Source organism: Cryptomeria japonica, unplaced genomic scaffold (assembly GCF_030272615.1).
Source record: "Cryptomeria japonica unplaced genomic scaffold, Sugi_1.0 HiC_scaffold_102, whole genome shotgun sequence".
NCBI lineage: Eukaryota > Viridiplantae > Streptophyta > Pinopsida > Cupressales > Cupressaceae > Cryptomeria > Cryptomeria japonica.
Genome location: NW_026728924.1, coordinates 238,010 through 254,087, shown reverse-complemented (window position 1 = coordinate 254,087; position 16,078 = coordinate 238,010). Strand labels below are relative to the sequence as shown.

At 38.5% G+C, this 16,078-nt stretch overlaps 1 protein-coding gene across 1 annotated transcript in view; it reads left to right on the top strand.

Moving 5' to 3' along the window:
* LOC131865142 (peroxidase 51-like) overlaps nt 1–13,984 on the top strand; it is a gene marked incomplete at its 5' end in the record, with an annotated part of 47,557 nt that extends 33,573 nt beyond the window's left edge. The window contains one exon of the mRNA XM_059215314.1: nt 13,782–13,984. Coding sequence (XP_059071297.1) covers nt 13,782–13,984 — 203 coding nt within the window. The remainder of the gene's footprint in view (nt 1–13,781) is intronic.
* Nucleotides 13,985–16,078: the final 2,094 nt, after the last annotated feature.

The following is a 16,078-nucleotide window of genomic DNA, read 5'->3' as shown; positions in this document are numbered from 1 at the left end:
CAGAAAATAACAGTAATAAAAATCTATCTGCAACTTCACATCTAAAATGTTAAAGCAGATTCTTATTTGCTCAATACAATATTGACATATAACTAATCTTGTCCATCTACAGGGCTCTATACTCTGTTATTCAAAACAGGTCTTCAAGCTTCTATGCTTGGTAATCACTATGTAGCATCCCTGTGCATACACTTGCCCGCATGCATTGTTTATCAACAGTTCCCTATTTATAAACAATTTTCCAACCACTTAATCTCTTTGATCACATTTCCCATGATCAATCATAGTCATTAGATCTTCAAACTTTGTCTAGGTTCAATGTATCCTTTGATCTCAAAACGTTTTACCCTGCCTTGGAACTTGCATACATTTCTTGGAACTTGTGCTAGGGTATTGTAGTTCAATCTAAGCTGTAGATCTTCCTATCGATTTTCCTTTGCCATAGATTCTTTAATAAACTTCATTCACGACATACCAATCATTTAATCATAGCCATCTCATCAGCTTCCTTCATTAAATAATGCATGTAATCATTTAATGTATTTTGGTTGCAACTCGATAAATACTAAACTTCACTCGGTAGACATTCTACCTTCATTAACTGATAGCGATAACCTTAGGGTTTACCGACTAGGTTCCTTAGAGTTTACTGACTAAGTTCTTTGCTTGGTAACATAGTATATTATTAACCTTTCAATCAATAACATATGTAGGATATCAAAACAATCTAATCATCATGATCTCATTATTGCCTAACTCAGTAATAGTTGTCCATTGAATAACTTATTTCTCCCCTTATCCATCATATTTTATCTGTGTCTTTTACTGACATCTTTATAATCTTCAAATCATACTTCTCAAGATATGGCAATATCATACTAAATTAGAAAAACAATTTCTTGACATCAATGACAAAATAATAATATTAAGATAGTAAACATCCTTAATCAGTTTTATGTATAATCATCAACAACCTTCTAAATATCCTTATTGAAATGCCAACAATCTCCCCTTGTCTATTATAATGCCAAATGCCAACAGTTTAGTCCATTTTTGTATATCGACATACACAATTATTCGACAATTTGATATATAGAAGTTGAGATTCGATATAATATTTTGCTCATGTGCATGTCTTCATTCTTTGAAACTTTAATCTTGAAAGTAATAATGAATAATAGCTTGTTATACTGTATAATCTTGAGGTTCGATATAATTTGTTCTATCTAAATCTTAAGTGATAAATTTGGTTGCCTTGGGCAACTTCACCAAATTTAATGACCATATTGGTATTGTTATTAATCATAACATGGATGATTAGTAATGAAAAATCACAAATAAACAAAATTGGATTTGATTTAATGTTCTACCTCCTATACACTTTGACATATTCGATCCAAAAAAAATTATTGTTTAGGTGGATGTAATAAGTATGGTTAATCATGCTTAGTAATGACGGAGGACAAGTCATTGCGAAATTTGGTGACACAGTTTTACCCTAAGGATACTCTTGTTTTGCCTCCCAACTCACCTGAATGCTCAATGCCATATCCTAGCAGCATTGTCTGTTAAGTACAAAAATATGTCAAACTTTGAAAGGCTATTTCTTAGAATCTATGGTACTTGTGAATTATTTGTATAAACCTACAGGGTCACGTAAGGCCTCTCTACAATAACCTATCTCAAATTTTAGATATTCAGAGTCGTTTTCCTAGGGCAGTAGTTTTTTTGTTGACACAAAAATCATCAGAGGCATTCAATTAAAAGTCAGAACAAGCCCTATTTATCATTTTGTTCATTGTGGGCATGAATTCTCAGTGCTAACACATCTAATTACATAATTTTACCCTTTTCATGGCCTTGTTTTTCCCCCAAACTCACTCTAATTCTTAGCACTATACCCTAACGACGATATCCCTTACATGACCTAAGTGCAAAAAACTATCAAACTTTGACAGGTTGTTTCTAAAAATATGAGGTACACCCCTCTCTGCATGCATTATACTTAGCCAATAAAACATACAAGCACTCTTAAATTGACCTGTGCAGTTTGTTGGTTCCCAAATCAATAGATCCTAGATCCTATAGAAATAGCCACTGACTCATAGACAAACTTAGGATCCTAGAGAAATAGCCACTGACTCATAGACATTCCAACTTTACATGGACAGACATTAAAGTGTTTAGCAGATGCTTTCAATGAAAATATACCAAGGAAAAGTAAGATATACTATGTGATGCGTTGCGAAATGGGGCAAAGTTAGACTAAAGCCTGTGGTGGAATAACATACAAAAACACAAGAAACTGCTAGTGTTAATCAACCAAAAACTATTCTAAGCAGGCATATCAAAAGAGACACCAAAAACAAAGTAAATCATTTAACTACGAATGTAAATGCAAGAAGACATCTCCAGATGCCTTCTACCATGCTCTTAGCTCCTTCTCCTTTGTTCCTCTCCTCTCCAAGTTCCAAACTAGTGTAGCTCTCAGCAGCTTTTTGCACTATGGATGCTTATGGAGGTTCAAGATTGAAATGTTTACTCTAAAATGCTATGTAAATGTGAATAAAAGCTAATATTAGATGCTATGATGCTAAAATGATTTATTTTAGGCCAAAATAACAACATATTAGTGGTTTATTCTAAATGCTCTCAAAAAATTTCTATAATTTAGATGCATACAAGTTTTCAGGATTATGACTATGAATGCTAAATGCTTGAGGATTTTAAAAATAAGAAATGTGAGCTCTATTTATAGGTAAAATGGAGCAATGGATGGTTGAGATTGAGTAATCTCGACAAGGGTTGGGATTGAATGATATTCAATCCATGTGAGAGCTTTCAACCCAATCCCAGGATGACAAGTGTCAATGTGAGATAGGTTGAGAGGAGAGGGAATAAGCATTAAATGCTTGATATGACCTGAGAGTTAACTTGGGAGTCAAGGTCAAGGCTAGGTTGAGGGAATAAATTATTTATTCAAAGAATAAAGCTTTTATCCAATGGATAAACTCTTTTGCAAAGGCAAAAGGGATAACCATGGTCAAAGCAATAAATACTTGAGGAGACACATGAGTACAAGTTGAATTAACCATAAATGGTTATGTAAGAGCCATTAATGGTCATGTAAGAGCCATTAGTGGTTTTGGAAGACTTTAGAGGTTAGATTGTTGAACACACAAAACATTAAATGCTTTTCAAAGACTTTGAAGTCTTTGAGAAGTGACTTCAAGTTGCTTAGGAATGTGACAATAATTAGGGGATGGATTAAGTTAATTGATTAGGATTAGATAGGTTCTAGAAGAATTTAGGAAGGGCAAGTGGGAGATGGTGGGTGAGAGAAAAATAGTATTTTATTTAAAATAAAATTAATTTATTTCAATAAATGTGTGCAAGTTGTATTTGTAGGAAAATGAAAGTGGGGGTATAAATGATTTAAATAAATGTTTTATTTAATTTATTTAAAAGAGGAAAAGGGGGATTTAATTAAATAAATAAAATTTATTCATTTAAATTGATTGTGAATTTGGTATAATGAATGAATTAAAATAAATTGAATAATTTATTTAATTAATAGGAGAATGTTTGAAGATGAATTAATTAAATATTAATTTAATTAACTAATGGCTAGTAGATTTTTAATCAAATAAATAGCAAATATTTATTTAATTAAAGTCGACAGATTTATGTGACTACATTTGCCCCTCTTTGAGACGATGTGGTTTATCCCATTGTTTCAAAGAAAGAAAAATAAGTGTGAAGAAATGCCCCATAAAATGTTGGTTTAATGGGTGGTATACCCCCTTGAGAGATGGGCCGAAAAATTTCAAAAAATCGGGCAATCTCTCGAAAAAGAATGAAAATTGGCAGAGTGATAGAAGAGAAGAAGTTAGCAATGCTAGTGAAAAATAGAAGAAATCAGAGATAAAATGAAGAAATGGAAGGCTCGGGAAGTTCACGGGGACCACGGCGGTGAGCGGGGGAAAATTACGGTTATGATAAAAGGTTTATATGGGGAGAAAGGGGTAGAACCAGGCTCATTCGCATTCGCGTCCATAGTGAAACTTTAGCTCTGATAGTGATTTTTTGGAAGAGCAAGGAGCAGTCAGGATGCCGGTACCAGTAGCAGAGCATCGACTTGAGCGAGTCTGACGATTCCAGTGGCCAGATGACAACGGACGAGCTGTATGTGAATTTGAGTTTTTGAATTTTTCACTTTTTTTGATGCATTTTTAGCTAGGTCCAAGTTGAGTCGAGACAATAGCGTTGAAACTGTGTTTTGGCGCTTTTGTCGATTTAACTAGCGCTTTTATGCCGCAATGGCGCTATTGTGCAGTCATTTGGGTGCTTTTGCAAATATTAGTGCTATTGTATAGATGTTTGAGCGCTATTGGTTGTTCAGCACTATTGAGTAGTTGATTGAATGCTAGTGATGTAAAGCAATGCTATTGCATAGCTAATGTAGCGCTTTTGTAGTTTGAGCACTTTTGAATAGTTCTTTAAGCGCTTTTGTTAGGGAAGTGGGGCTATTGTTAGCAGATAGCGCTTTTGTGTGCAAAGTAGCACTTTTGTGCGAAAAAATAGATGCCACAGTGTTTGAACAAATAATCTCTAGATGCCAATGATGGATGGATGGAGATGTGAAGTGAGAGTTGTTTTGAACCATAGCAGCCCTGATGAGACTTAGGTCATTAGGATAAATGTTTGTTGAAGTCTAGGTGTGCCATGATTTCTTACCTGTTGAGACCTGAAGATACTTGATCAAAGTATCTGTTGATAGTCTAGGTTTAAACTTAAGAAAGTTTGAAACAAAACAATTGATGATAATGGTTGATGCACTTGTGTAAGAGGATCTACGCATCTTACAGTTGCACGAAAGACATCCCGCCACATAGGGGCTGCGTGATCAGCTGACAGAGGCCGAAGTGGATTGCATTGCAGTGACTGACCTGTATGATGTGATGCATATGCCTGTGATTCGGATGAATCACGGTCTGATGATAGCATTGGCAGAGCGTTGGCATAGTGAGACATGTACGTTTCAATTGGCGCAGGGGGAGATGACTGTGACACTAGAGGATGTATGGCGCATCCTGCATATACCTATTCGAGGTGAGCTGATGACATACGATAGAGCATGGGGTACCCTAGCGGTGCAGAGATTCTTTGATGAGGACGTGTATATTGATGATGGCTCTATAGCCTAGGAGGATATTGCTGCATTGTACGAGCCATTACCAACAGTGCTATCAGGGATCGTTGGGGGGCTATTGTGTCTGGATAAGCAATCACATGGTCTGGCCATTGGTTGGGGGCAGGTTATTGAGAAAATGATTACAAAGGGGACCCGGTTTGCATGGGGACTGTGCGTGATAACGCACCTATATCAGGAGCTTCATGAGGTAGTATACCGCAGGAGGGGCTCATTGGCAGTGGGAGTGACATTGCTACATATTTTGGCGTGGGAGCACCTACCAGTTACTCGACCAGTGAGTCTAAGATTTCGGGTAGTCGACCAACCGTATATGTATATATATAGTGGTATGATGAGTCAGGCCCACTTGGGGAAGTTAGAGTGGTGGCAACGGGCACTGGATGATTTGGATGTAGTGATCTGGAGACCCTATATTGAGTGTGAGCCTTGGGAGGATGATGCGGAGGCATTGCCATATGTATTCATGACCTGATTCCTCATTGGGAGGACAACCTACCATGTGGAGAGACAGTTGCCGAGCAGAGCTATGAGACAGTTTGGACAGCAGCAGGGATTGCCTAGGAGATCAGGAGAGTATGCCAGAGTGGTTCATGAGAGGTACACATGGGGTCTAGTACTACCTTATGATCAGGCATTGGCAGAGTTTTAGATGCTACAGGCGAGACCATGGGATATACGGCCGAGGGTGGTAGATGTAGGGGTGTTGGAAGAGTATACGCAGTATATGGCAGCTCATCCGATACTTCAGATATCATATCCAATAGAGCCAATTCTTTATTTTGAGGAGGAGACGGGATAGAGACAAAGGAGGAGAGGAGGTTGAGGACCTATAGTAGATGGAGGAGCAAGAGGGGATGGTGGTGATGGAGGAGGAGGAGGGGGGATGGTGGAGGTGGTGGGCGAGTGTAGCGGAGAGGGAGAGGCAGTTTTCCATTGCGGATATCATAGGGACCTTTGATGTCGGGAGGAGCTAGATTGGGTGGGAAAGGTATGGGGGACAGAGAGGTACTAATGGATAGAGGGGAGGGAGCCACTAGAGAGGGAGCTACAGGTGAGGTACCTATGGATATAGGGGAGGGAGCCATAGGGGGTGGTGATCTTCGGGATCATATGATATTATATTTGTAGACTCGACTTACATCAGCCAAGACATAGGTGGAGGATCTGGAGGTGGAGGTTACAGCTTGAGATGTGCAGTTATTTGCACAAGAGTCAGAGCTGACTGTAGTGTTGTGGGAGAGGGATGGTGCAGTGGAGAGAGTGACTCAGTTGCAGGAGAGAGTGCGGGCCTTGGAGGGAGTATCGGGACAAGGGTCGGCTATGGAGGCTTTAGTGAGGGAGGTCCGGTGAGCACAGGCTAAGATAGAGTATTGGCGAGGTTTATATGAGCAAGTGGTGCCAGCTAGTCAGCGAGCACTGAGCTATTCACAAATGTGGCAGGCCAGATCAAAGTGGTCTTAGAGGATGCAGAGAAGTGGGGGTGTGATGGGTCCTCTACGGAGAGATAGGTCAGGTGGCGCAGGAGCTAGTGGGGGTTTGATGGGGCCTCCATGGAGAGATAGATCAAATGGTGCAGGGACTAGTGGGGGAGTAGGTGGTCATGGTGGTGCAGCATCTGGTCAGAGTGGCATTTGAGAGAGAATTTTTGCATGCATGTATTTATATTGTTAACTTGGACTATGTCTTGGATGGCTCTTAGTAGCCGATTTTGTAGACTTCATTGTACTCTGATACATGAGATGATATATATGAGGAGATCCCATAGTTTTGTGATGATATGCATTTTGATTATGTATGCAGTTTATGCTTAGATGGATACTTGTACTTTGCTATATGTATGCGTTTATGAGATGATTCCTATATGCATGTTTTATGATGATTTATTTTTACATGATGTCTATATGCATGTTGTATGATGTTGGATGCTAACATGTGGATGTAGGTTGATATATGTGTGCATTTTGATTTTTTTGGGACAGAATGTCGGATGTATGCAATGTCATGATGGTCATGTATGCAGAATAAAATGATGATTTATGATGGTATAGATAGTATTTTGTACTTTATATTAACACAATGATGGGATAATGATATGCAATGATGTTAATGCAAATGATTTTGAATGAATGATTTATTTATGTATATGCATCTAGATGGTTAAAAATAAATGTAACATGGATAAACAAATGTAAAGTACAAATGTTTAAATGATGATTTCTAAATGAATGCATATGCTATAATGTATGAACCAATGTTTGAGACAAATGGTTTTATGATTCTAAATGCCCAAATATGATGAAGTAAAATGATAATGTACTGATAATGCAACTCATGCTTAATAACCGCACCTTCATGCAATTAAAAGGGATAATGAATGCAATCTAATGAATCCTAAGTGAGATAAAATGGATGAATGAATGTACTTTAACTAATGAATAGATAAATGAATGTATGCAATTATGGAAACCTAAACAAATCTATGATACATAAGTGTGGAAATGATGATAAATGATGATCACTAACGGATGTTTAAATGAATGTATAGTAATGAGTAATCATGGTAGGAAATGCAATTAAGGATAATTATCTATGTAAGTGAATCTAAATGTTATGAGTAATCATGGTAGGAAATGCAAATAAGGATAATTATCTATGTAAGTGAATCTAAATGTTATGAGGGTAATAATGAAAGGATACAATGATACTAATGCAAGAAAATGAGAATGAACTATATGTGGTAAGTGCAACTAAATGATAATAAATACATGCTAATGAATGGCTAAAGAATAATGCAAATGCGACTGAAATGTAATGAAATGATGATGGGATGAATGCAAGGTTGTTTAGACTCTGCATGATGCACGTGATAATGTATCAGAGTGCTCTGTCGTGATTGGTATCCAAAACCAACTCAATTTTCGAATAACTGCTCATATTAACTTTGTTCACATTTTGCATTCAAAAATCATGTAAATAAATGAGTAAATGGGTGGACGGTATGCAACAGAATGCAATATAAACAGATGAGATGAAATGACGATCCATAGTGCTTTATTTTTCATCATCAAGCTTTAAAATGTTGTAAGAAAATTAAAGCATCTTGACATAATGATTCAAGATGACCTGAGTATTCCTTACATGGATTTTGATATAGCAAGTTAATACAAACAACTTGATATAATGGGTCAAGTTGACTTGAGTATTGCTTGCAGAAGAGACAAGGATCATCTCCTTTCATGCATGACTTGGAACGTACTCCTTGATCTTTTGCCGATCATATCCTGAGACAAGTTCATACCGTAATAAGAGATAAAAATCTTTATCCAATTTGGATGAGGTAGGAGGAACCAAAGAAAGAGCATTGGACTGGTAAGTAAACAACATACATAAAGAATAAAGAATATGGATCCTTGGTAATGGTTCATGCTCATATGGTCGAGGTATACGCTGTAGTCAGCAAGTCGTAGTGATCTATGACTGCATTTTGCATAAGATCACATAGCTTAGTGAACTTCCCATGTAAACACCATTAGGACATGCCCCAGTACTTCATCGGAATAATGCGCCAAAGATACACAAACAATGTTGTAGAAACCTGATATGAATAAATACCCCATAGATCAACCAAGTATTTGATAGCTTAAACTTAATTTTCTTTGTCAAAGAAAATGTCATCTTGTCTTTGTTTTGGTAAGGGAGGATGCATCCTTTTTGAAGATAGTTTGAGTGTTGATGTTGATTGTTTGGTCGATTGGATAAGTGGTCATCATTTGGAGTATTTCACAATGCTTGTTTGGTATCTGCTCGGATGAGTATGTACAATGTGTTGCCATGTTTTTGTGTGATTTTTGATGTTTTCGGATGTTTTTGGATTTTGTGATTTTTTGTGAATGTTTTTGGTATTTTGTGAGATAGTTTTGAATGTTTTTGGAATTTGAGAGATAGTTTTGAATGTTTTTGGTATTTTGTGAGATAGTTTTGAATGTTTTTGGTATTTTGTGATATAGTTTTGCAATGAAGAACTTAGTGAATCACAAAAAAATGTAGAATCCCCTTCCATCAATAGGTTAAGGGCATTGCCCCTAGTTTAGACTTGACTATGAAAAAGCGGGATGCAAGATGCATGAAGTACTATATTGGATTGGAGATCAATAAGAAGCCACAGTTTGGAATGATGGATGTGTGTATAAAATAAATATGATCGCAACAAGTCTGAAAGACAATAGAGTCATAGCCTTTATGAGTGGCGCCTGTTTGCCAGGTTTTCACCATCGTACTTACCCAAGGTGCCACCGGAGTGGTTGTTCACCATTTAGATGTTTGATTTTTCTTTACTATTTTGGTGTTTTTGTATTTTCTTCAGGTCATTTATCTGAATGTTTTTGGTTGATTTTTGTCGGTATGTATGGGAGCCTGATGTTCTATGCAGCTTATGTATAAAACCATTTGAGGTACATGTTGTTGATCGGATCTGCTAGTGGTTCTCCTTCTAAAGTAGCCAACTGATATGCCCCAGACCCAAATAAAGCAATAATAACATATGGCCCCAGCTAATTTGATTCAAACTTTCCCTAATGTTCTCTATTTGGTTGGTTACGAGGATTTTCTCGAAGAACAAGATCATCGACCTCGAATGTATGAGGTCTAACTCGATGATTATAGCTCCTTCTCATGTGCTACTGATAGGCTTTGAGGTGATTGTATGCAACTTGTCATTTCTCATCAAGTAGCTCTAAATCTTGGAGACGTGATAGTCTGTATGCTTCACAATTGATGAGATTGTGCAAGGAAACCCATAGAGATGGTATCTAAACCTTGACAGGTAAGATAGCTTCTGCGCCAGAGCCAGTGAGTAGGGAGTTGCACCTGTAGGGGTTCGAATGCTAGTGCGGTATGCCCATAGTGCTAGATTTAATTGAACATGCCAATCATGACCGACATCATTGACTGTCTTGTTTAGGATTCTTAATATGTTTTTGTTTGATGATTCAGTCTGACCATTGCCTTGTGGGTAATAGGGAGTGGAAAAGCGGTGTTGGATGTGAAATTTCTCACAGAGCTCACAAACATCCTGATTTTTGAATGGAAGTCCATTATCTGTTATGATGGACATGGGTACACCATATCGACAGATGATGTAATTGAGGATGAATGAGGCAATTTGCTTGCCGGTGACTTGGGTAAGTGGAACAACTTTGATCCACTTTGTGAAGTACTTGGTGGCGGTAATAATGAATTTGTGGCTGTTAGATGAAGATGGATGGATTTTACCCACAAGGTCAAGGCCCCATTGACAAAAATGCCATGGTGTTGTGATTGGTTGCAATTCCTGTGCCGGTGCATGTATCAGGTCTCCATGAACTTGGCATTTTTTGCATTTTCAGACAAAGTAGTAGGAGTCTTTTTCCATAGATGGCCAATAGTATCCCGTGCAAAGGAGTTTCTTGGCGAGTGACAGACCACTTGCATGAGTTCCACAAATTCCTTCATGTACCTCTTCCAAGGCCTTTGTTATCTCATCCTATTCCAGACATCGAAGGAGAGTACCATCAAGACTGCGTCGATATAGGGTTTCAGCAATAATGGTATATCGAGCGGTTTGGCAAATGAAGGTTTTACGTTGGTTATTCAATTGGTTAGGAGGAAGGATGTGATCGTGCAGGTAGGTGTAGAATTCACCATACCATGGGGATTCGAAACCGATAAGGCGACATATCATCTCAGATTCAGGGATATCATAAGCGAGGATCAAAGTTTGTTTTACCAAGAACTCATAGCGTGTTGAATTTTATGGAAGATCTAGGAGAGATGCAATGGTATCCATAGCGTCAGTAGCTCGATTCTGATCTCTTGGTATTTTCTCAAAGGTGATAGTAGTAAATGATGCATTTAATTTGTCCACCATTTGTTTGTATGGCATGAGTTTGTCATCTTTAGTCTGATATTCATCAGTTGCTTATCAAATGACCAGTTGGGAGTCACCATATACTTGTAGTTCTTGTAACTTCCATTGTATGCCTAGCCTGAGTCCTGTGATCAAGGATTCATATTCAACTACATTGTTTGTGCATGGAAATGTGAGCTTGTAAGACTTCGGGATGCTATCACCTTGAGGTGTGATAAACAAAATGCTTGCCCCCGAGCCATGCCTAGTGTATGAACCATCAAAGTATAATTTCCATGGTTGTGATGTTGTGATCATGAATATCTCTTCATCTAGAAAATTGGAAATGAGAGGATGATCGCCTATGAGTGGTGCATCAGCCAATTGATATGCAATAACTTGTCCTTTGATAGCTTTATGGTCCACATACTCGATGTCAAATTCACTTAGAATCATCACCCATTTGGCCAAGCGGCTAGTCAATGCTACTTTGTTGAGTAAGTACTTCAGTGGGTCGATCTTCGCAATGAGCTGTACTTTGTGTGTTAACAGATAGTGCCTCAGTTTAGTGGTTGCCAAGATTACTGCTAGGCAAGCTCACTCAATAGGTGTGTAATTGAGTTCATAGCCAACCAGTGTGCGAGAGATATAGTAAATAGCACACTCTTTCCCTTCTGTATTGTGTTGTGCCAATAGTACACCCAATGTTGTATGTGTTGTTGATATATAGAGTAGTAAAGGCCTACTTGGATCTGGTGGGATCAACAATGGTGTATTCATGAGATAGTCTTTAAGCATCTGGAATGCTTGCTAGCATCTGGTATCCCATTGAAAGTGGATGTTTTGTGTAATAGGTGTGTAAATGGGTGACAATTATGTGCCAGTTGTGCAATGAATCTTCAGATGGATTGAAGCCGCCCTTGTAATGTCCTTAGCTGATTGATGTTATTTGGAGGTGGCATGTCCATGATTGCTTTGACCTTTGCTGGATCGACCTCAATACCTTTGCTTGAGATGATGTATCCTAGAAGCTTCCCTGACGTTACTCCAAAGACACATTTCTTTGGGTTGAATCGAACATGATATTGTTCCAATCTATCAAAGATTTTATCTAATAATTCCAGATAAACTTCTCTTATGAGTGATTTTGCAAGTAAGTCATCAACATAATCTTCCATTATAGTATGCATCATGTCATGGAAGATGGTGGTCATTTCTCATTGATAGGTCGCTCCTACATTCTTGAGACCAAAAGGCATTACATTCTAGTAGTATGTTCCCCATAGACATGTGAAGGTCATCTTATGTTGATCCTTTGGTGTGATCTTTATCTAATTGTACCCTGAAAAGCCATCCATGAGTGAAAGCATGGCATGGCCTACTATTAGGTCTACTATTATGTCGATGTTTGGTAGGGGAAGTCATCTTTAGGACATGCTTTGTTCAGATCTCTGAAGTCAGTACAGATATGGATGCCCCCATTTGGCTTTCCGACAGGCACAATATTGGATATCCAATCTGCATAATCAATTGGTCTAATGAAACCAACATATAGGAGATTCTTAAGTTCTGCTTTGACTAGTACTTCAATTTGAGGATGCATTTTATGAAGTGTCTACTTGACAGGTTTGGCTCCTTCTACTATGGTGAGGTGATGCATGATTAAATCAGGATCAAGCCTAGGCATGTCTGCATATGACCATGCGAAGTTGATCTAATGCTTCTAGAAGAACTCTACAAACTTAGCCTATTCCTCTGGAGTTAAAAGAGATGCCAGATGTATGTGGTGAGGCATTTCAAGAGTCCCCACATTGTATTCTTTTATTTCTTCGATGAGAATTGTTGATCATTCCTATTGTGTACTAGCAAGGAGAATGTCAAACCTTTCATCCTCTGGTGCCTCAGAGAGGTTTTCACTATTGGATACACTTTTTCTTTTTACTTTTGTGGGATCAAAAAGTACCACAATGTGGTTTTCACTAGAAGATCCATGTTTTATTGTTATATTTTTGCAGCTGAAAGGTTTGGCATCCGCCCCAAAGTATGATGCGCTATTAAGTTCAATGGCAAATCCAACTTTGTGATCCCCGCTCGGTATGTTATCCCATAGTTCCAAAAAGTCAATGATTGCCTCATCATTTTGGAAAAGGTCCAGACATGGGGGATTAAGCTGGTTCCATTTGATGAGTTTAGGATGGATAATGGGCATTACCTCATCGATTAGATTAAGTTCATTAGATGTGTTAGTGAGGGTTAAGATGTTGTGGTGAAGGTCGTTGATGGTACTCTCCCTATCAAAATCAGGCATAGGATGGGACGTAGGGTCTATGGAAGATGTTTTTAGCTCAGGAACCCAAGAGGTCTTTATCTGTGCTTCTCCATAAATAGGGATGTCTTTGCAAGGTGGAGGTAGTGATGTGTCTTCCTCATCTAAAGTATTAAGCTAGATGGAATCAAATTCCCATTCATGTGAGTCAGTCTCTGAGTCACTTTCCAGTATCCGATTACTATACCATACTAGGATGTCTTTTGAGTTAAATACTGCTGGTGTGATTGGTTGATGTACCATTGTAGATGAAATGATCAGTACTGCAGGAAGGATTATGGGGATCAATGAATTTGATACGGGGAGTATCGGTAGTGTTGACTCTATTGCTTCTGCTGGAACTTTTGGTGTCGTAGATACTGTCATGGGTTCTGATACAATTGCTGCTGCTAATGGTGCTATTGATGTTATTGCTATTGCGGGTGGGATCGCTGGTCTGCTTGGTGGGATGATGGGTATTGTAGGTGGTTGTGCTGAGATTTTTAGCCTTGATGGGGTACTTGCCATGGTGTTTGATGCTGCTTTTATAATCAAAGGGGACCTCTTTGTAGTAGGCTGATATAGTGGTTGGTTAGTTTTTCCTTTGAATCTGAGCTTAGGAAGGATCTCCTTTTGAAAGCCTAGTCCTGTATTATCCTTGGGCTTTAATTCCGGCTGCAGCAGTTCATGTCTTCCTTGTTTGCAAGGTCCCAAAGCACTCTAACCATCATAACCCATTCTTTGCATAATGAGAAGGCCTTTGTCATACTGATCCGTGGGAAGCTTAGCTTGCGGAGAATTGGTGGTGATGGGATCTTTATAGATCCATTCTGCTAAGTCCTCATCTCTAGTTTCTTCTTCTTGACTCTTTCCAAGGATGAAAGTCTTGTACATGCTAGCTTGATCAGTGGTTGTTGAAGTAATTGTTGAGGTTTACCATGTGTCCTAAGAGAAGTGGGCATTTGTCCAACACAAAAGAGTTGGCTTAAATTGTATTCCCCAGGACCTTCCCCTACTATTTTCATCTTAAGCTTTTCTTTCTTGGGTATAGTGGTGTTTGAACTAGAAAGAGAGGCTGGACTTATGTATGATGTGGAGGAGATGGCTTCTCTATTGTTAGGAATGGTAATCTTTGGTTGATGATTTATATTATGACAATATGCAAAGGGTTTTGCATTGCCTAGGATTGCGATCTCTACATCATTATGCGGGAACTTGATACTCTAATGGTAAGTGGATGGAACGGCTTGCATGGCATGTATCCAAGGTCTTCCCAATAGAAAATTGTATGGAAAAGGAAGGTCCAGGACTTGATAGATGATGTGTTTTACCATAGGGCCCACTCAGATTGGTAGCACCACAACTCCTTTGGATGAACACTTGACATCATCATAGGCTTTGATTGTGATCTTCTTGCGAGGATCCACTGATTCAATTGCATATCCCAATACAGTGACTAATTGTAGAGTACAGATATTCAGGCCTACTCCATTGTTGGTCAAGACTCGCTTGATCCTATGCTGGTTGATAAACCCTTCAATATGGAGTGATGCATTATGAGGTTGCTGGAAGGAGCAGTTGTCACTTTCCAAGAAAGTGAGACAAGGTGAGGATATTAGATTTCTGACCATGGCTTGGAATTGATCTGTATTTAGGTTTGTAGGGACTGACGCCTCTTGGAGAGCTTGATCCAAGATAATTTTATGAGATGGAGATAAGCGTAATAGCTCTAAGATAGATATCAATGCAGGCATTTTGTCTAACTGTTCCACAAGGTTATACTGCTTTGGGGTAGGTGGGGTGCCTTGTGGAGCTGCTTTTATGGTAATCTTATTGCGACGTGTAACAACATTGCAAGTGGAGCTGGGATTTTTGATGGTTATAGTTGTAATCTGTTCACTGGCATCATATAGGTGATTCATAGTATAATTATATGCGGCTTGCGTATAATTGGTGGTATCTGTGTTTCTCCCTGAATTGGAAGGACCCCTTTGATCTTGCGATGGAAGTGGATTTTTAAACATGAGATGATCATTGTTTGTTGTTTTAGGGTCATGTCCTTCAATTTTAATTTCACCTCAATCAATAAGATCTTTCAATCTGTGACAATTGCTTGTCTTATGTCCTTTCCCTTAATGGAAATCGCAATGCTCAGTATCCCTCCACCAGGAAGGTTTGACTTGAGGTTCATAATTTGATGTTTTGGGTAAGGTTACCAAATTTTGAGAAACCAGTTGATGTAGTACGGTTTCGATGGGTTCCCCTAAGGGAGTGTATGTTCGCTTTGGTTTTTGTTGACGCGGTCTGGTTTCATCTTGAGATGTGATGCGGCCTTGATTTGGAGGAGCAACTGTGTTAGTCTGAGGTGGGGAATTATGTCTTACAAATCAAACTACAGGTTGTACACTTTTGATAGTTCTTGCATCCACAACCTCGTCGTTGACGACATTTTTGTTTTTGTTCTAGAAATTTGGTTTGTCACTATTGAAGCATGGACGAGGGCCATCCCTTGGTTCATTGTATATTTTGATAAGTCCTTTCTTGATGAGAGCCTACTCACATTTTAAGCCTTTGGTGATCATGTCATTGAAAGAGTCTATGTCTTTTACGTCGAGGTGAAATTCCATTTCATCATTTAAGTTGGAAATAAATATTTCCACTAGCTCTTGTTCAA